Below are 22052 nucleotides of genomic sequence, written 5' to 3'. Positions count from 1 at the left end.
CACTCCTGACTGTAGGAAGTGCAGAAATCGACCCAGTTGAATTTCCTCCGTTGGGGCCTTCCTGGCCTCACACCAAGCAACATATTTTTGCCATATGTGGTGATAATATTTTGCGATCACATCTTTCCTAGCCTTAATCAGCGTAGGAATGACTTCCTCCGGAATGCCTTTTCCTTTAGGATCCGGTGTTCAACCGCCATGCCGTCCAACACAGCCGTGGTAAGTCTTGGAACAGGCAGGGCCCCTGCTGTAGCAGGTCCTGTCTTGAGCGGCAGAGGCCATGGGTCCTCTGAGATCATTTCTTGAAGTTCCGGGTACCAAGCTCTTCTTGGCCAATCCGGAACCAAAAGTATAGTTCTTACTCCTCTCCTTATTAGTATTCTCAATACCCTGGGTATGAGAGGCAAAGGAAGGAACACATACACCGACTGGTACACCCACGGTGTTACCAGAGCGTCTACAGCTATCGCCTGAAGGTCCCTTGACCTGGCGCAATATCTTTTTAGCTTTTTGTTGAGGCGGGACGCCATCATGTCCACCTGTGGCCTTTCCCAATGGTGTACAATCATTTTGAAGACTTCTGGATGAAGTCCCCACTCTCCCGGGTGGAGGTCGTGCCTGCTGAGAAAGTCTGCTTCCCAGTTATCCACTCCGGGAATGAACACTGCTGACAGTGCTAATACATGATTTTCCGCCCATCGGATAATCCTTGTGGCTTCTGCCATCACCATCCTGCTTCTTGTGCCGCCCTGCTGGTTTACATGGGCGACCGCCGTGATGTTGTCTGACTGGATCAGCACCGGCTGGTGTTGAAGCAGGGGCCTAGCCTGACTTAGGGCATTGTGAATGGCCCTTAGTCCCAGAATATTTATGTGTAGGGAAGTCTCCTGACTTGACCATAGTCCTTGGAAGTTTCTTCCCTGTGTGACTGCCCCCCCAGCCTCGAAGGCTGGCATCTGTGGTCACCAGGACCCAGTCCTGTATGCCGAATCTGCGGCCCTCTAGAAGATGAGCACTCTGCAGCCACCACAACAGCGACACCCTGGCCCATGGAGACAGGGTTATCAGCCGATGCATCTGAAGATGCGACCCGGACCACTTGTCCAACAGATCCCACTGGAAGATCCTTGCATGGAACCTACCCAATGGAATTTCTTCGTAAGAAGTTACCATCTTTCCCAGGACTCGCGTGCATTGATGCACCGACACCTGTATTTGTATTAGGAGGTCTCTGACTAGAGATGACAACTCCTTGGCCTTCTCCTCCGGGAGAAACCCTTTTTCCTGTTCTGTGTCCAGAACCATACCCAGGAACAGTAGACGCGTCGTAGGAACCAGCTGCGACTTTGGACTATTCAGAATCCAGCCGTGCTGTTGTAGCACTTCCCGAGATAGTGCTACTCCGACGAACAACTGCTCCCTGGACCTTGCCTTTATAAGGAGATCGTCCAAGTACGGGATAAGTATAACTCCCTTTTTTTTGAAGGAGTAACATCATTTCGGCCATTACCTTGGTAAATACCCTCGGTTCCGGGAACAGACCAATGGCAACGTCTGGAATTGGTAATGACAGTCCTGTACCACAATTTTGAGGTACTCCTGGTGAGGAGGGTAAATGGGGACATGCAGGTAAGCATCCTTGATGTCCAGAGATACCATGTAATTCCCTTCGTCCAGGCTTGCAATAACCGCCCTGAGCGATTCCATTTTGAACTTGAGCCTTCGTATATAAGTGTTCAAGGATTTCAATTTTAGAATGGGTCTCACCGAACCGTCTGGTTTCGGTACCACAACATTGTGGAATAGTAACCCCGGCCTTGTTGAAGGAGGGGTACCGCGATTATCACCTGCTGGAAGTACAGCTTGTGAATTGCCGCCAGTACTACCTCTCCACGAGGGCAGCAAGCAAGGCTGATTTGAGGTAACGGCGAGGGGGAGTCGCCCCGAAACTCCAGCTTGTATCCGTGATACTACTTGCAGAACCCAGGGATCCACCTGTGAGCGAGCCCACTGGTCGCTGAAGTTCCCGAGACGCACCCCCACCGCACCTGGCTCCACCTGTGGAGCCCCAGCGTCATGCGGTGGACTCAGAGGAAGCGGGGAAAGATTTTTGATCCTGGGAACTGGCTGTCTGGTGCAGCTTTTTCCCTCTTCCCTTGTCTCTGTGCAGAAAGGAAGCTCCTTTAACCCGCTTGCTGTTCTGAAGCCGAAAGGACTGTACCTTATAATACGGTGCTTTCTTAGGCTGTGAGGAAAACTTGAGGTAAATTTTTTTCTTCCCAGCTGTTGCTGTGGATACGAGGTCCCAGAGACCATCCCCAAACAATACCTCACCCTTATAAGGCAGAATCTTCATGTGCCTTTTAAAGTCAGCATCGCCTGTCCACTGCCGGGTCCCTAATACCCTCCTGGCAGAATGGACATTGCAATAATTCTGGATGCCAGCCGGCAAATATCCCTCATATATAAGACGACATCTTTAATATGCTCTATGGTTAGCAAATAGTATCCCTGTCCTGACAGGGTAATAGACCACGCTGCAGCAGCACTATCCATGCTGAGGCAATTGCAGGTCTCAGTATAGTACCTGAGTGTGTATATACAGACTTCAGGATAGCCTCCTGCTTTTTATCAGCAGGTTCCTTCAAAGTGGCCGTATTCTAAGACGGCAGTGCCACCTTTTTTGACAAACGTGTGAGCGCCTTATCCACCCTAGGGGATATCTCCCAACGTGACCTATCCTCTGGCGGGAAAAGGTACGCCATCAGTAACTTTTTAGAAATTACCAGTTTCTTATCGGGGGAACCCACGCTTCTTCACACACTTCATTCACTCATCTGATGGGGGAACAAAACACTGGCTGCTTTTTCTCCCCAAACATAAAACCCCTTTTTTGTGGTACCTGGGTTAATGTCAGAAATGTGTAACACATTTTTCATTGCCGAGATCATGCAACGGATGTTCCTAGTGGATTGTGTATATGTCTCAACCTCGTCGACACTGGAGTCAGACTCCGTGTCGACATCTGTGTCTGCCATCTGAGTTAGCGGACGTTTTTGAGCCCCTGATGCCTTTGAGACGCCTGGGCAGACGCGGGCTGAGAAGCCGGCTGTCCCACAGCTGTTACGTCATCCAGCCTTTTATGTAAGGAGTTGACACTGTCGGTTAATACCTTCCACCTATCCATCCACTCTGGTGTCGGCCCCACAGGGGGCGATATCACATTTATCGGCATCTGCTCCGCCTCCACATAAGCCTCATCAACCATGTCGACACAGCCGTACCGACACACCACACACACACAGGGAATGCTCTGACTGAGGACAGGACCCCACAAAGTCCTTTGGGGAGACAGAGAGAGAGTATGCCAGCACACACCAGAGCGCTATATAATGCAGGGATTTACACTACCCACAGTGATTTTTCCCTTATAGCTGCTATAATACACAGATTTGCGCCTAAATTTAGTGCCCCCCCCCCCCCCCCCTCTCTTTTTAACCCTTTGAGCTTGAAAACTACAGGGGAGAGCCTGGGGAGCCGTCTTCCAGCTGCACTGTGAAGAGAAAATGGCGCCAGTGTGCTGAGTGAGATAGCCCCGCCCCTTTTTCGGCGGACTTTCTCCCGCTTTTTATGGATCTCTGGCAGGGGTATTTTTCACATATATAGCCTCTAGGACTATATATTGTGATTAATTTGCCAGCCAAGGTGTTAATATTGCTGCTCAGGGCGCCCCCCCCCAGCGCCCTGCACCCATCAGTGACCGGAGTGTGAGGTGTGCATGAGGAGCAATGGCGCACAGCTGCAGTGCTGTGCGCTACCTTGTTGAAGACCGAAGTCTTCTGCCGCCGATTTTCAGGACCATCTTCGTGCTTCTGGCTCTGTAAGGGGGACGGCGGCGCGGCTCCGGGACCGAACGATCGAGGTCGGGTCCTGTGTTCGATCCCTCTGGAGCTAATGGTGTCCAGTAGCCTAAGAAGCCCAAACTATCTCCAGTCAGGTAGGTTCGCTTCTTCTCCCCTTAGTCCCTCGTAGCAGTGAGTCTGTTGCCAGCAGATCTCACTGAAAATAAAAAACCTAAAATATACTTTCTTTTCTAGGAGCTCAGGAGAGCCCCTAGTGTGCATCCAGCTCAGCCGGGCACAAGATTCTAACTGAGGTCTGGAGGAGGGTCATAGGGGGAGGAGCCAGTGCACACCAGGTAGTCCTAAAGCTTTCTTTAGTTGTGCCCAGTCTCCTGCCTGCGGAGCCGCTATTCCCCATGGTCCTTACGGAGTTCCCAGCATCCACTAGGACGTCAGAGAAATACGTTATGGTAAAACTTACCCTTCTTCGAAGTCCATAGGATCCATAGGAATTACATTGGGGTATGAGAGGAGACCAGGAACAGGCACCAGACAAGCTTTTTGCACCAAAAATACACTGCCCTGCCCACAGCTCAGTTTTTGTTTGGTGCCAGCAGGAGCGGGTCACCATTATAACAGTGGGGCTACTTTTAAGCAGACCAAGCTTTACTTTCTTTTATTTAAACTTTACTTTTAGGAAAAACAGAGGCACATCACATCATACCCTCACACTTCTATCTTCCCATTGCAGCATATGGTCCTCCTCTCCCTTAGTGCAGAATGCATCAGACAATAGGTGACAGTGTGTCTAGATCCAGAGAAGACGTCACATCAGCCACTGGAAGTCCCCGCTGTACCCATGCTAGCAATGAATTCTATTACACTTCCTGCGTGATGTTCCATTCCATCTATGACCCTTTCCTCCTCCATGGTCACCTCTCTGGGAGTCATCTGCCATCAGATACTGCAGCAGGATGAAGGTCGGGGCTTAGCATAGTTACTGAGATCCTCGAGGTCCATCTCCCAGCAAGGGCCTTACTTGGACTGGCTGCAGGTGCGTTCAGGTGTGTGTGGTGGCTTCTTTGCCATACAAGTGGTTCCTTTCCACTGTGCCCCTCCCGCACTACACTGGGCTGGGTGGCATCAGACTCTGTGATCTCACCCCACCGGTCAGGCAAAAGCAAGCTACACTCCAGCACATGGATGAGGTACTGGGCTGAGGTCAAGATCATCCTTAGGTGATGGCTTCTCCCTGGGCAGGACTGGCAGAAGTGTGTTACTTGTTAAGAAGTGGGTGATTAGTGAGCAGCAGAGGGGTGTCACTCTGCCAACCAAGCACCTGCTTCCAAAATGGAGGGTTAGCAGTCCAGGCCTTTGTCTGCAAAACTGGCCCTGGCATGATGTGTCTTCTTCTCATTATGTCTCACCGATAGCTGATGCCTTAGGAAAGGTTGAGGACGAGCAGAGCTTTTAGCCGACACAGGGTTCTGGGAGGTTCCTGCCGTCCTCATTGCAGGTCACATCCTCCACCTCTGACCTGTGCTGTTCACCACAACGCATTAGCACCTCTGTCATTTCACGGCTCATCAGATGCCAACATCTTCCACTAAGCACGGGACATTGATATTTGTCTGGACATACGGCTGTACTGGGGACATCCTTGGCATAACCCTGCACTGCACTGCACTTATTACGTTCCTGGTTGACACCGCTCTACCATCTTTAACTATCGGAGACCCACCTGGTAGAATACCACCGCTTGGCATTGTTTAAATCTGTGACACAATGGGCTCACTCTGCCTGCAGGAAATGGTCTTGCAGATAGAAAGTTCTAATACGAGTTCTAATACTTCTCTTCCTTTGAAGAATGTTTCCCTCCTGAACTTTAAGACCCTTGATATATTAGAACGTTTCTATCATGTCCCCCCTTTCCCTTCTCTCCTCCAAACTATACATGTTAAGATCTTTTAGCCTTTCCGGGTAAGTTTTGTTATGTAGGCCATGCACCATTTTAGTTGCTCTTCTTTGTACACTCTCTAATGTATTTATATCTTTCTGGAGATATGGTCTCAAGAACTGGACACAGTATTCCAGATGGGGCCGCACCAATGACCTATACAGTGGCATTATCACTTCTCTTTTCCTGCTACTGATTCCTCTCCCTATGCAACCAAGCATCTGACTTGCCTTTCTCATTGCTTTGTTGCATTGCTTTCCTGCCTTCAAGTCACTTGAAATAGTGACTCCTAAATCTCTTTCCTCCTCAGTAGTTTCCATTATAGTACCCTTGATACTATATTTAGCCTTTGGGTTTTTGAGACCCAAGTGCATGATTTTGCATTTTTTAGCATTAAACTGTAGTTGCCACATTCTTGACCATTTCTCAAGCCTACCTAGGTCATTAATCATTTGTTTGACCCCTCCCGGTGTGTCTACCCTGTTGCATATCTTTGTATCATCTGCAAAAAGGCATACCTTCCCTTCAATACCATCTGCAAAGTCACCAACAAAGATATTAAAGAGAACTGGACCAAGTACAGATCCCTGGGGTACTCCACTGGTAACATTTCCCTCCATAGATTGAACTCCATTAACTACAACTGTCTGTTTCCTATCCTGCAACCAGGTTCTTATCATTTAACTGTTTTATAATCCACCCCCACGCTTTCAAGTTTATTTAGCAATCTGCGATGTGGGACAGTGTCAAATGCCTTACTAAAGTCTAGATATGCTACATCTACAGCTCCCCCTTGATCTATTATTTTCGTCACAGAGTCAAAAAAGTCAGTAAGATTTGTTTGGCATGATCTCCCACCAGTAAATCCATGCTGTTTTGGATCCTGTAAGTTGTTTGATTTAAGATATTCCACAACTCTTTCTTTTAATAGTTTTTCCATTACTTTCCCTACTGCTGATGTAAGGCTTACTGGTCTGTAGTTACTTGCTTCAAATTTTGTGCAGTGGAACTACATTTGCGCTTTTCCAATCCTCTGGAATAGCACCTCTATTTAGTGACTGGTTAAATAATTCTGTTAAAGGTGTAACCAGCACATCTTTTAGCTCTTTGAGTATCCTTGGGTGTATTCCATCAGGTCCCATTGTTTTATCCACTTTTAGTTTTGAAAGTTCTGTTAGGACCTTCTCTTCTGTAAATGTAGTTTCATCTACCTTATTTTTATGAATGTCCTTGCAACTTAACTGTGGCCCCATCCCTTCTTCTGTAGTAAATCCTGAGCAAAAATAATTATTTAGGTGATCTGCTATTGCCTTGTCTCCCTCCACCAAATGCTCACTCTCTGTCTTGTCTTATTATTCCTTCATTTGATTTTCTCCTTTCACTTATATACTTAAAAAAAAGTTTTGCCCCCTTTATCTACGGACTGGGCAATTTTCTCCTCAGCTTCTGCCTTTGCACGTCTGATCACTTTCTTAGCATCCTTCCGTCTGTCAAGATACACCTCTGTCGTTATTATTTTGAGTCTGTATTTCCTAAAAGCCATCTATTTTGCTTTCACACTAGTTGATACTTCTTTTGTGAACCACACTGGTTTCCTTTTCCTGGTGCTTTTCTTAACCCTTTTGATACAAAGGTCTGTTGCCCTTAGTATTGCACTTTTCAGTTTTTCCCACCTCTCCTGCACTCCTTCCAAGTTCCTCCAGTCCACCAATGAATCACTTAAACATCTCCCCATTTTTGCAAAGTCAGCATTTCTAATATCCAACACCTTTGTTTTTGTGTGACAGGAGTTGGAACCTGTCTTTATACTAAACCATACTGCTGGATGATCACTGGATCCCAGGTGCTCACCCACATATATGTTGGATATCCTGTCACCATTTGTAAGAATTAAATCTAATATTGAGTCTTTACGAGTGGGCTCCCTCACCAATTGCTTGAGAGATGCTCCCTGTAAGGAATGTAGAAATTTGCCACTTGTAGCTGAACTTGCAAAAGACCCCTCCCAATTTACATCAGGTAAATTAAAGTCTCCAATGATTATGACTTCTCCATTTAAAGCCATTTTAGTGATGTCCAATAGGTTCCTGTCCAAATCCTGCCCCTGGGCTGGTGGTCAATAGATCACCCCAATGCAAATAATGTCCTTCTCCTCGGTTTCTATGGTGACCCAAAGGGCCTCAGTTTAGTCTTCAATATTTTTTTATTAAAGTAGCATTTATGCTTTTTTTAACATACATTGCTACCCCTCCTAGATGTTTGTAACATGTCTACACTGACGAGCGCTATTGCAGTGCCTCAGCCACCGGGTACCACTGATGTGCTGCCAGTTATAAGATGTCGATGCCACTATCTGGTTCCAGCACTTGGGGCCACTTACCTCTGCGTACAGCTGTTGATGGTAACTATGACTGCTTCCTCCATACACAGGATCAGAACCTCCAGGTTGTAGACAAAGCAGTGAGCACCCAGGGGACTAGTGAGAGTGGCAGCTTTTTTTCTGCTCAGAAATAACACGTGACCATTAATAAGTGTTACTGCTCAGCTTTAGCACAGGCTGCTGCACAGCAATGGTGACGAAGATGAAATACTCCGGTACCTGGACCTTCACTGCCTGTGTTATACTTTGTGGGCAGAGGGGAAAATCCAACCTAGTCTCAACAACCAGTCCAGGGTCATTTACTTACCACATGAATCCAGCCTGGATCTCTCTAAATACCATATACCCCTAATGCCAAAAATATACAGGTAAATCAATTTATGTTAATATTGAGTGTAAGATCCATTGCGGCAGGAACCGTTAGTGACTAAACATGCTCTGTACAGCGCAGCGGAATACGTGTGCACTATATAAATAGTGGTAGCGCATCCCTCATTTATTCCCTGCAATCTCTGATCCCCCACCTAAAAAAAACAACACTGCTTTAAGTGAACACTGACATTTATTACCAGTTAGTTATATAGCGCACACATTCTGCAGCGCTGTACAGAGAATATTCAGTCATTCCCATCAGTGTACACACACATTCACACTAGGGGTTATTTTGTTTGGAGCCAATAAACCTACCAGTATATTTTTGGATTGTGGGAGGAAACCGGAGTACCCAGAGGAAACCCACGTGAGTACGGGGAGAATATGCAAACTCCACACAGTTATGCCCATGGTGGAAATTGAACCCATGACCTAAGTGCTGTGAGGCAGTAATGCTAACCACTACACCATCCGTGCCATCCCACTTGCAGGTGTCACCAGACTAGCACAGTGTTAGCTCACCTATGGTTGTATAATGGGGAAGGTTCACCGTAAAGTTTATCAGGCAATGTTCTACATGAAGAGCTGATGTGTGACCAACATGTAGTAATACAGATAACAGAGGCAGGTACATGCCACAACTAACTGCATGATGGGATATTACCACAGAACCCTGGGATAACGGTTATGTATTAATGACATGTGCATAACGACTATACAAGCTAATAAAGGAAATGAGACAATGTGTCATTACCTAATATTACCCCGGTGCAGAGACAGAACCTGAAGCTGGGACAACGTCACTTCAATACTTTCCGTAAGCATGTGTGTTTTGTTTATTGCCCGCACAGGGCGAGGTGGAATAATTAGGGATTTTGCAGTTATAGAATAGAGTACACATCACCAGTATACCTTACACAGTATCTATCCGGTATATAGTGTTCCACATTCACCTTACACAGCCACCGGGTACACACCGCACATCCCCTCCTGTAATGTAACACTGCACCTGTCCACATACCGTAGCTGGATTCTGCTTCTCCCATTTACATGTGAGACCATTGTGTGCGCAGAATCCATTATTAGACCATAAAAACAAAACTTGGCAGAAATTAGGAGAGACACACTAAACACTGACAGGTCAGCCCATCTACCTCACATTGCAGACACCATCTAGGAGATATACTAAGGGGCAGATTTATCAATGAGTGATATTCTTGTTATCACTCGTTACAAATTATAAATGGTGCTCTGACCAATCAGCTGTTAGAAAAATGACAGCAGTTGATTGGCTGGAGCACCAATTATTCATAACAAGCTATAAAAAGAACACTCATTGATAAATCTGCCCAAGTCTTGAAAAGTGATAACGTACTAAGCCAATCAGCTGTTGCCTGTCATGCTACAGGCTGTGTTTGAAAAACGAGATCGGAGTGAATTGATTGGTACTCTCGCTCCACGGTTTAGTACATCAGCCTATGTCAGTTACCCTTTTGATGCTTAACTAGGGATGGCCATCGACCATCAATGATTCATAATCATCGCTAGTCTATAACCAATGTCAAATACTACTACCATCAATCGGCCAGAACCGGATGGCTTCCCGCAATCAATGACACAAAATATCCCAATGATTATGTAAGAATTAGACAAGCCCCTTCCGCTGTGTTATGTCTGCTTAGATACAGGCCAGCATCGGCTATCTATAATCCCATGGCAAACCGCAGCTTGTCAGTCAGATATAGCACCAGCATACTCCATAGTGCTTTACACCTATTCAGCTAAAATGCATCCCCCCCCCCCCCAACTATATACATTAGCAAAGATTACCGGCGCTGGTTCCACAAACCATTGTATGTAACCCCACCGGTGCAGCGTTCACTCACGACACGTCAACACGATGATGTTCCAATGCTTTAATTGATATAATGAGGCATAGTATGACAGGGCGGCGACACTCCAACACACGGGCCTGCCTCAGACTTCACTGGAAAGAAAATCGGGGTTCTCCCAGACTCCGCAAATTCCTTGAAATAATTAGGTACAGAGCAACAAAAAAAAATAATTTGTATCCAAAGTTTATTGACAGACAGGGGGTAATAGGCTACAGTGTCCCCAGCGATGACCAGAACCGGCCCCCCCGCACTGCGCCCTTCAATGTGCAGTCAGCTTCCTGCGCACAACTTACTCCTCGCCAGACATCTCCGCGACAAGGGGGTTAGTGCTGCTTCCGCCGGAAGGAGCAACCTGGGCAGGAGGGGAGAAAGCCGGGTGAGAACAGACACCGCCATGGAAGGAAGAACTAGCGCTCACCCTGCCACTAACAGTACGACAATCACAGTAACACCCCCGCAAGGGGAGATGAATCAAATCAGATCAGATCTAAAGGGAGGTCGCGCATAGCAACCACCTCACTTAGGGCCAGATGTATTAACCTGGAGAAGGCATAAGGAAGTGATAAACCAGTGATATGTACAAGGTGATAAAGGCACCAGCCAATCAGCACCAATATGTAAATTACCAGTTAGGATCTGATTGGCTGCTGCCTTTATCACCTTGCACATAACACTGGTTTATCACTTCCTTATGCCTTCTCCAGGTTAATACATCTGCCCCACAGTGTATAACATGACAGAAGCTAATTGGTTTCTATAGGCAACTACTCCACTATCTCACTCGTATGCAATTCATTTCTCACTAGGGGCGGGCTGTAATGAAATCTCAGTTCCGTGGCCTTGTGAGATACTGGCCAAACTGACCTTTTTTAAAGGGGCAATAGTGTACAAAGCATGGTTTAGCCTGCAACATACCGGAAGTGAGGAACCTCTTCTATACCCCAATGTTTTGTATGATCACCAATCTATACCCCATTGTATGTACTCCAGTGTCCGCTATGGATGAAGGAGAAATAACCATAATCTATATTGGTAGGGGACCCATCAGCCCCTCCTGTTAAATACAGTTAGGATGCTGGGCATAATTACATAATTAATCGTATTCTCAGATTCAGACCGCACAGCGCCTATATCATGCGAGTGTAATATGTAAGGCCTGACAGCAAAAACAAATGAGGACCCAGATAAATTACCTTCGCTAATAACTCCAAGTTCTCTGAATCTATATATCTACATGATCTGGCAATGCACGCTATAATGCTGCAAGGACATATACACACGTAGAGACGGGACACTTACCCTCTGTGAGTCGTGCCTTTCCGCCTGTGGGCTGGCAGAGGACTGTAGAGCAACCCACACAGAGTACCACCGTTTGAGCATGGCTGAACACCGTGGTGATCTTGTAACAACCTGCCGGGAAACAGACAATTAGTGCTGCAGGATACACCTCCCCCCACCACACGCCTGCAGGAGACCCCGGCCACCTCACCTGGACACTTCACATCCATGAAGTAGGAGTTGGGGCTCTGGACTAAGCGCTTCTTCTTGTGCTTCCTCTTCTCCTCCTCAGGAGAGGGGTGCAGGAGGTCTTTAGCGAGCTGCAAGAGACGAGACGCGGTGAGACCGACGCTGGCCATTGCGCACCAGTACAGACATGCCAACAGGGGCTATAACCCAACAGACGGGTAATGGGCTGGCATCAGGAACCATGATAGACAGTCTCTGATTTTTCCGAATACAGGTCACTGCCCTGCACAACAACAAGCACAGGGAGGTGCGCGGGGAGTAATATCAGCTGGGCTCCTGGGGGCCCATCCGCCATAACTAACATTTGCCACCTTGGGCCGCAAATGTCATCCACCAGGGGCCCTTTCAGGCCCCATCCTGCTATACAAATTATACACAAAGGTTCCCATCCTGCCCCAGAGATTACACCTATGGGCCCCCATCCTGTGCCCAAGAGATTATACACCAGGGGTCACTCCTGTCACAGATATTATACCCCAGGGGCCCCACTGATTATACATAAAGGGCCCTATCCTGTCCCAGATATTATACCACAGGAGCCCCACTGATTACACCCAGGGGCCCATCCTGCCATAGAGTTTACACCCAGGGGCCCCATCCTGCTGAAGAGTTTATACCCAGGGGCCCCATCCTGCCATAGAGTTTACACCCAGGGGCCCCATCCTGCCAGAGTTTACACCCAGGGGCCCCATCCTGCCATAGAGTTTACACCCAGGGGCCCCATCCTGCCATAGAGTTTACACCCAGGGGCCCCATCCTGCCATAGGGTTTATACCCAGGCGCTCCATCCTGCCATAGTTTATACCCAGGGGCCCCATCCTGCCGCAGAGTTTATACCCAGGGGCCCCATCCTGCCGCAGAGTTTATACCCAGGGGCCCCATCCTGCCGCAGAGTTTATACCCAGGGGCCCCATCCTGCCGCAGAGTTTATACCCAGGGGCCCCATCCTGCCGCAGAGTTTATACCCAGGGGCCCCATCCTGCCGCAGAGTTTATACCCAGGGGCCCCATCCTGCCGCAGAGTTTATACCCAGGGGCCCCATCCTGCCATAGAGTTTATACCCAGGCGCTCCATCCTGCCATAGAGTTTATACCCAGGCGCTCCATCCTGCCATAGAGTTTATACCCAGGGACCCCATCCTGCTGCAGAGTTTATACCCAGGGGCCCCATCCTGCCGCAGAGTTTATACCCAGGGGCCCCATCCTGCCGCAGAGTTTATACCCAGGGGCCCCATCCTGCCACAGAGTTTATACCCAGGGGCCCCATCCTGCCAAAGAGTTTATACCCAGGCGCTCCATCCTGCCATAGAGTTTATACCCAGGCGCTCCATCCTGCCATAGAGTTTATACCCAGGGACCCCATCCTGCCGCAGAGTTTATACCCAGGGACCCCATCCTGCCATAGTTTATACCCAGGGGCCCCATCCTGCCATAGAGTTTGTACCCAGGGGCCCCATCCTGCCATAGAGTTTATACCCAGGGACCCCATCCTGCCGCAGAGTTTATACCCAGGGGCCCCATCCTGACGCAGATCCACGACACAGGCAGCCCCGAGCTGTGACAGGAAACCCCGGGAACTGGGCTTTTGCTATAATCCCCGGGCCTGGGCCTAGTCCCCGCTAGCTGCTGCGCCATCTTGCCCATGCCCTGGCTTCGCTCTCCCCCGGATACAGCAACACGGATACAGCAACACCGCCCCCCGGCGGCTGTGTGTGGCGCCGTCCCCCATACCGAACCCGGGCCGTGCCCCAAGCCACATCCCGGGGCCTGCCTGCCTGGCTCCTGCCCTCCCCGTCCTCCCCCAGGCCCCGGCTCCAGCCCCGCACTCACAGGCATGTTCACGGAACGCGGCCGCTGCAGAAAAGGAGGGAGACCGGAAGCTGGCGGCTGTATATAAGCGAAAGCTCTGAAATCGCCCGGAAGTGACGCTGCGGCGGGCCCCGGACGCCATATTGGGAAGGGCAGATGACAGTTTCTGTGACTTATTTGAGCCATAAGGGGGAGGGGGTTGGGGTCTAGGGCCTGGGGTCACATGAGGGGACTCAGCACTGTCTCTATACCCGGGACTGGGGCTGGTGAGCCCGGGTTAGAGGTAGTTCCAGGCCTGGGCATCTGCAGATGGGTGTCTGCAATACAGAAGACTTGCCCAGACATGTCCTGTAGTGCAATAACACACAGTCACATGGCACACATAGTATTATATATATTTATGTTATTACCAGTTATTTATATAGCACACAAATATTTTGACGGGCATTACAGGGAATTTGTTTGTCACATCGGCCCCTGCCCCAGTGTAACTTGCACTTTATGGGGTCTATTTACTAAGCCTGGGATGGAGATAAAGTACCAGCATACTTGCCTACTTTTGAAAAAGCATGTTAGGGACACAGTAACACCTATCAGCGCGGACGCGTACTGCTACATCGGAGAGGCGTGTCATAAAAATGACTTACATCCAAATGGAAATCAGCCCCAAAGTCAGTAAGATCTACTTGTTGAAGAAAAGACACTGATATTTTGCAGGATTTGTTTGTGTATTGTGTTTTACAAGAGGTTCCATATACTGTAAGTGGCCACGAGAAGCCTTATTTCAAATGCATGTAGCCATAGGGATCATTGTGCCTTATATATACCCAATGCAGGGAAATGGCGCTGATGAGCCCATTTGAATGTGTATATCTTTGATTTATTTCCCGCCTCCCTCCCCCAATAATGTAACAGCTGCATAATGGGGATAAGGTGCAATCAGGGAGATTGCTGGACTATTCAGGGAGTGAGGGAGATAGCTACTGTTTCAAGGAGTCTCCTGCAGAATGAGGGAGGGTAGCCAACTCTGATACCAGCCTATTGGCTCATAACTGCCTTGTCAGTCTCAGGCTGTGTTTGAAAAATGACAGGAGCCGATTGGCTGGTACATTATCTCCAGCAACTTTATCTCCATCTATGGTTTAGTAACTAGACCCCTCTATTCAGTAGCGGCTCTTGCCACGGGCAAGCAGGCTTTTTGCCCAGGGCGCCGCTACTATTATCCTCCCTCCCCGCTCCCCGGCTCCAGCGAGCGCCGTGTGCGCCCGCTGCAGCCGGCGTTGCTGACTCTGGCTAGAGGTCAAAATTGACCTCTGGTGTCAGTGCGGCGCTGCTATCATGACATCTCTCCCATAGAGAGGAGCCGGCGCCCGGGGACAGCAGCAGTGGTCCGGAAACAGGAGCGAGGCTGGTAAGTATTGTGATTTTTCTTTTAGGGTTTTAAAGCGGCTACAGGGGGCACATACTGGGGGCACATCTACAAGGGGCACATACTGGGGGCACAGCTACAAGGGGCAGTACTACTGGGGGCACATCTACAGGGGGCACATACTGGGGGCACAGCTACAAGGGGCAGTACTACTGGGGGCACATCTACAGGGGGCACATACTGGGGCACAGCTACAAGGGGCAGTACTACTGGGGGCACAGCTACAAGGGGCACATCTACAGGGGGGCACATACTGGGGGCACTGCTACAAGGGGCAGTACTACTGGGGGCACATCTACAGGGGGCACATACTGGGGGCACAGCTACAAGGGGCAGTACTACTGGGGGCACATCTACAGGGGGCACATACTGGGGGCACAGCTACAAGGGGCAGTACTACTGGGGGCACATCTACAGGGGGCACATACTGGCGGCACATCTACAAGGGGCACATCTACAGGGGGGCACATACTGGGGGCACTGCTACAGGGGGAACAGCTACTGGGGGCACAGCTACAAGGGGCACTACTACTGGGGGCACAGCTACAAGGGGCACATCTACAGGGGGCACATACTGGGGGCACAGCTACAAGGGGCGCTACTACTGGGGGCACAGCTACAAGGGGCACATCTACAGGGGGCACATACTGGGGGCACTGCTACAGGGGGAACAGCTACTGGGGGCAAATCAACAGGGGGGCACAGCCAGCTACAGGGGGGAAATCTACTGGGGGGCACAACTACTTGGGGCAAATCTGGGGGCACAGCTACTGGGGGCATAACTGTGGCCACGACCCTCCCCTATGAAGCCACGCCTCTGTTTTGCCGTGGTGGGGGGGGTCGCCAGTGTAGAACCGGCCCTGTCTCTATTCCCTATCACATGTACACACACACACACACACACACACACACACACACACACACACACACACACACACACACACACACACACACACACACACACACACACACACACACACACACACACACACACACACACACACTAGGGTCACTTTTTCTTGTCAGAAAACAAAAAAACTACCAAGGTGATTGGTTTTTTTTTTTACTGTTGGAGGAAATCAGAGAATCCCACAGAACACATTGAGAACATACAAACCCTATACAGACAGGGCAGTGGTAGGAATCGATCACAAGATTCCTTGGAGGGACATCAGTTGCCCCGTGGAGTGAGAAATGGGGGACAAAATCTGCCCCTCCCCGTCCGTGTGCTCCCGGCACAGGTCTCCCTCCCTGCTACCGATGTCCTTGGCCTCACGTACGGTTCCTTGCCCTCAGACTTCTAGTTATTTGAAAAATATTTCTGTGCCCGACAATAAGTAGGTGGGAGATTATCTGAAAATGGAACATATCACAGTGTGTATCATTGTCACATGGAAGCAACGTTGCTTGCCTGCTTCCTACCAGGTTGCGGCTGAGGAAGGAGACCGGTTCAAGTGGACACCCATGGAATGCCGTCTGGAAATTCAGGCTGGGAAGGTGCAGGACTATGTTGAGCAATCAGCAGCAGGTATTCTCAGAAGGCATCCTCTCTTTCCTCCATAAGGTTAACCATGCAGCAGCAGAGCTTGTAGCCACACTCCATGGTGCACCGTGCATACTGTTTTCAGGGTCCCTAATATAATCTGTCTCTTGTTCCCGGTAGGTTGAAGACCTGCAGGCCTCATACCTCCTGAAGTGCAATAATCCTGTTTTCCAGCCACTTAGGACCCTTGGTGACATTTCAATAGACTGTGCAGCAGGCCTACCCTCAGGCGGAGACTAGGGCATGTGGAATCCAGAATCATCGCTGAGGATGCAGCCCAGACCAAGACAATTGGTTTTGGTTTCCCTGTCAGAATGTGAGGAGTCAGGGGTCTATTCATGAAGAGGTGAAAAAAGTGGAGAAGTGAGCCTGTGGAGAAGTTGCCCATGGCAACCAATCAGCTGCTCCGTACAATTGAATTGCAAATTATAAATGTTACTTCAATGCTGATTGGTTCTCAGCTGGCTCACTTCTCCAACCTTTTCACTGCTTCATGAATAGACCCCTCAGTTCTTGCCAGACACTCTGTTGGTGGACTTATGGACCAGGTTTAGCTTCCACTTACAGCTGCTGTATTCCTCCTAGACCAGATTGTCTGGTAGAATAAACACTTTAACTGCTCATAACATTTTGGAGCTGTTTTTTTCCCCCCAGCATGAACTAGAACTGTGAGAATCTTTACCATCCGTGGATCCTCTGACTATATACAAGGACCAAGATACCTCGCCCAAATAAGTCATCCTTCAAGGTCTAGAAGAGGGAGTAACTTTTCACGTGATGTGCTTAGGCCGGCCATGGCTGCTGCTTTGGTCGTAAAGGTAAACTGCAAATGGACGTACATGGACTCCTGGAGGAGTTGCAGAAACAATTCTCGTCTTATATCCCGGACACGTAGAGAAATGCTGACCCAGCTACCACTAGTTTAAAGGCCAGAGCTGCTACTGCCGCCGCTCAGCCTGGGTAGCACACAATAAATGATGTGTAATACAGCCGCAAAGGCAACGTACCTCAGCCTTGGCTTCATGATCACCACTGGTCACTAAGCGCAGTTGCGGTGCTGTAACTGTGTGACAGCAGTCCGCGGCTGCTACTGAGGGTGGCCGGCTCAGCGGAAAGTAGCCTGGTATTCCGGCATCCCAATCCACCCCAACCACCCCTGACAGTTCCTCACCCGCCTCGGAAACAACCACGGCAGGCAGCAGCAGAAGCCACTGTGTCCGTCACCGCACCGCATCACAATAAAGAAAACTCTGCATAAACTACAGCTCCCAGCAGCCCTTGCTGCAGCAGCAAGGGCTGCTGGGAGCTGTAGTTTACGCAGAGATGTCTTTATTGTAATGTGATGCCGTGCCGTACCCCAGCGCCAATTACCGGGGCTGCCGCTGCTGCCTGCTGTGGTTGTTCTCAGACGGGTGAGGAAATGCCAGGGGAAGGGGTACAATAGTGCTGCCTCTACAAAGTGTATCTACCCGCTGCCCGCGGATGGCACCGTCGGGTGGCGCCCCTCCTCGGGTGGCGCCCCTCCTCGGCTGGCGCCCCTGGCGAGTGCCATCCTGGCCAATGGGTGGATACACCCCTGTGTGCTCCCAGTAGGAAGCCACTCCCTGTATTACTATGAGCCTTGTGTGGCTTTCAGGGGCTGTGTCTGATGCAGTCCCTAGAAGCCTGTGATTGCCCATATGCGCTGGACTGCCGGTGTTTGTGCGCATGTGCAATGGCCCTGGCAGGCGGCATAACATGGGCACTGGGTGCTGCAGTTCGGGACCAGAACTCATCACCACTACATGCCTCCCAACATTGTAATAATGCCTGGCGGGACACATTGTGCGTGCCTAAGACGTGTGTGAGAGAAATGTCCCCGCCAGGTCATGCCCTCTGATATGCAATGTTAGGGGCCACGGATCATGATGGAGGCTTGCCCAGTGCTCCGAGAGCTGCTCACAGGCTATCACCTCACAGTGCAGAGGATATACCCAGGCGTCATCCAATCACCGCTGCCCTGCTATGGGGAGGTAGAGCGTCAGAGGCTGGCCCCTGCCATCTGCTTACGCAGTGTACCAGAGCCCACACCTGGAATCTGCCATTATCTTGTTATTATCACATTATCACTGCTGACTTTCAGCTGGTCTCCCTTGTCTGCACCTGCCACACAGGTCATTTCCCCACTCAGTATATACCAGTACTACACAATGCTCAGTACATATAGGGGCTAATTCAGACCTGAACTGCCCCGACGCCGCAGTGCGCCAACGCATGGCAGACAGCTGACGGCTGTCTTAGTCCTGTAATCGCCTCTGCCTGATTGACAGAGAGAGGCGGACGCTGGGCGGGAGGGGGCGGGCTGGCGGCACACGCAGTTACTGCAACCCGGGCTGCGACGAGTAGCTCCCTGCCAGCGCGCAGGAGCTGCGCTGGCTGGGAGCGACTCCTACAGTGCAATAGCATCGCCGCCGTGTGATGCTTTTGTACTTGTGTATGTGTGTGTGTGTGTGTGTGTGTGTGGGAGGGGGGGGGGGGGTGTCAGCCCTGACATGCGGTGCGGACTAGCCCTGTGCTGGGTGTCCCCCCGCATGTCAGGGAAGCTAAATTTAGCATATCTACGATCAGGTCAGAATCACCCCCATAGACCATTCTAAATACACCAGCGTTACTGGTTGCTCAGCCCCTGCTGCCATATCGCTTGGAGATCCTGCTTACTGGTGCTTTTGGTTGCTTACTCCCTGCTGCCATATTTCCTATATCCTACCCTTATAATGTGACAGGGGCGCATTTTGCGCTTTCCAGCAGGGAGTGGAAAAAAAAAAAAAAAAAAGATTTTAACATAAATATAAAAAAAACTGATTTTTTTATTTAATTTGGATTTTTATATAAATGGTAAAGTAAACACATAAACCAAGATAAAAAAAAAAAGTTTTTTTTTTAATATATATATTACATTTTTACTGATTATAAATGCGCACAAAAAAATCATACATACAGCCATAAGGCACCATAAATTCAAATGCGAAAAAAGACACAGAAATCAAATCATTAGCTGTATACATGTAATATCAGATATACCGATTGTGAAGTATATGTAAAAGAAAAAAAGAAACTTAAAAAAAAAGGAGAAGATAGAATACAGAGACACAATTGGGAGGGTAGAGGGACAATGGAAGATGCACTATGGGGGTCATTCCGAGTTGATAACTCGCTACCTACTTTTAGCAGCCATGCAAATGCATAGTCGCCGCCCACAGGGGAGTGTGTTTTCGCTTTGCAAGTGTGCGAATGCCTGTGCAGCCGAGTGGGACAAATTTATTTTTTTGCAGTTTCTGAGTTGCCCAGGACTTACGCAGCCGCTGCGATCACTTCAGCCTGTTCGGTCCCGGAATTGACGTCAGACACCCGCCCTGCAAACGCTTCGACATGCCTGCATTTTTCCAACCACTCCCTGAAAACGGTCAGTTGACACCCACAAACGCCCTCTTCCTGCCAATCTTCTTGCGATCGGCTGTGCGAATGGATTCTTCGTTAAATCCATCGCCCAGCAACGTTCCGCTTTGCGAGCGATCAACTCGGAATGACCCCCCATGTGTATGCCCAGGGAAGGCAGCAAGCAGAATACAATAAAATAGCACGAGTACTTAAGGGGCCCTTTCAGAATTTAGTGAATTGAAAATAGACAAATCCAGAGTGTCACTGTAAATGGCAGAAGCCCTCGTCTCTCTCCATACTCGCTCCACTTGAACCATCTTATATGAATTGAGGAAGCCGATGCAGAGTATTCGCTACCGGACGTCTCAAATACAAAGTGCTTATGGGTTTTATAAATATCATCTGTATACAAGGTACCGACTGAGACTTCCATAATTGCCCTATTGTAGCTTTAGTAGAGATTAAAATATGAATACAAAGTTTTGTAAAAATACTGTAACTTTGATATATTTAATTTAAATGACTTGTCAGTGTCACCATGAATCAAGGCACGGCACATCAAACTACACACACATCACACACACTGCAAACTACACACATCACACACACTGCAAACTACACACACGTCACACACAGCAAACGACACACATCACACACACTGCAAACTACACACACGTCACACACACTGCAAACTAAACACACATCACACACACTGCAAACTACACACACACATCACACACACTGCAAACTACACACACATCACACACACTGCAAACTGCACACACATCACACACACTGCAAACTACACACACATGACACACACTGCAAACTACACACACATCACACACACAGCAAACTGCACACACATCACACACACAGCAAACTGCACACACATCACACACTGCAAACTACACACACATCACACACACTGCAAAAGGACAAAAATAGCAATGAGAAAAGTTACAGTAGTTGCCAATTGCCCGATCTGAAAATCTGAATAAGCCGACACAATAGGATACTGTATATCAAGCTTCTTAAAAAGAAACACAAGTTGTGCAGCTCTGTCAGTACCTGAGCAGTTTCTCAGTTCTGACTGCACCAAACCAAGGGGGTTATTCAGGTCGCATCGCTAATCGCTGCATCCGCAATAACCCCAGCGGCGATGGCAGTGCGCACACACAGGTCCCATCCTGCGCCGGAGGTAGCAGCTAGTGCGATCTGATTGCATTGATTGCGCGAGTGGGGGGGGGGGGGGGCGGCGGCGACGGAGCATTGCGGGCAAAACGGGGGCGGATGCTTTTTGCAGAATCTGCAATCCTTATTGAATAACCCCCCATATACTCTTTTCTTATGAAGCGGATGAGGCTGCAGCTGGCAATTGCTCTTCTGCTACCGTGATACCAGCTGCAGTGTCTGAACCAATGTGCATTTTCCACCAATCTACTGGTGCCACTGGTGACACAACATCGTGGTCAAACAGGAGGTCATTATACGGGGGCGCTTTTGCTTGGAACTTGATTCTGGAATGATCTGTTTCATGTCTGGACCTGTGTTGCCTGAGCCTCCTTGTATCACATGAGTAATAATGAAATTAGGTCAGCAAGCAGGAGCCATAGATACAGACCTTCTCTGAGGAGAGCAGCTAATCAAAGCTCAAAGGTCTAGGGTGGTCATTCCAAGTTGATCGCTCGCTAGCAGTTTTTAGCAGCCGTGTAAACGCTATGCCGCCGCCCACTGGGAGTGTATTTTAGCTTAGCAGAAGTGCGAACGAAAGGATCGCAGAGCGGCTACAAAGTTTTTTTTGTGCAGTTTTAGCTGCTCTATACCTACTCAGCGCTTGCGATCACTTCAGATTATTCAGTTTCTGTTTTGATGTCAGAAA

The 22052-nt window shown here is 49.1% G+C and overlaps 1 protein-coding gene across 2 annotated transcripts in view; it reads right to left on the bottom strand.

The window, feature by feature from the left end:
- Positions 1-10613: 10613 nt before the first annotated feature.
- The window catches only part of RPS27 (ribosomal protein S27), a 59229-nt gene continuing 47790 nt past the window's right edge, over positions 10614-22052 (bottom strand). Inside the window, exons 1-4 of one of the 2 annotated variants that reach the window (XM_063946763.1) lie at positions 13803-13909; positions 11936-12044; positions 11746-11856; positions 10614-10798 (exon numbers count right to left, since the gene is read on the bottom strand). In XM_063946763.1, the coding sequence (XP_063802833.1) occupies positions 10770-10798; positions 11746-11856; positions 11936-12044; positions 13803-13808 (255 nt within the window). In that variant the 5' untranslated portion in view covers positions 13809-13909 and the 3' untranslated portion in view covers positions 10614-10769. Of the gene's footprint in view, positions 10799-11745; positions 11857-11935; positions 12045-13802; positions 13910-22052 lie in introns of those variants that run through there. The other variant, XM_063946764.1, reaches the window with a different exon arrangement.

Source organism: Pseudophryne corroboree, chromosome 12 (assembly GCF_028390025.1).
Source record: "Pseudophryne corroboree isolate aPseCor3 chromosome 12, aPseCor3.hap2, whole genome shotgun sequence".
In the NCBI taxonomy this organism is placed as follows: Eukaryota; Metazoa; Chordata; class Amphibia; order Anura; family Myobatrachidae; genus Pseudophryne; species Pseudophryne corroboree.
Note: the sequence above shows the minus strand (reverse complement) of the source record. Positions and strands in the feature narration are given on the sequence as shown.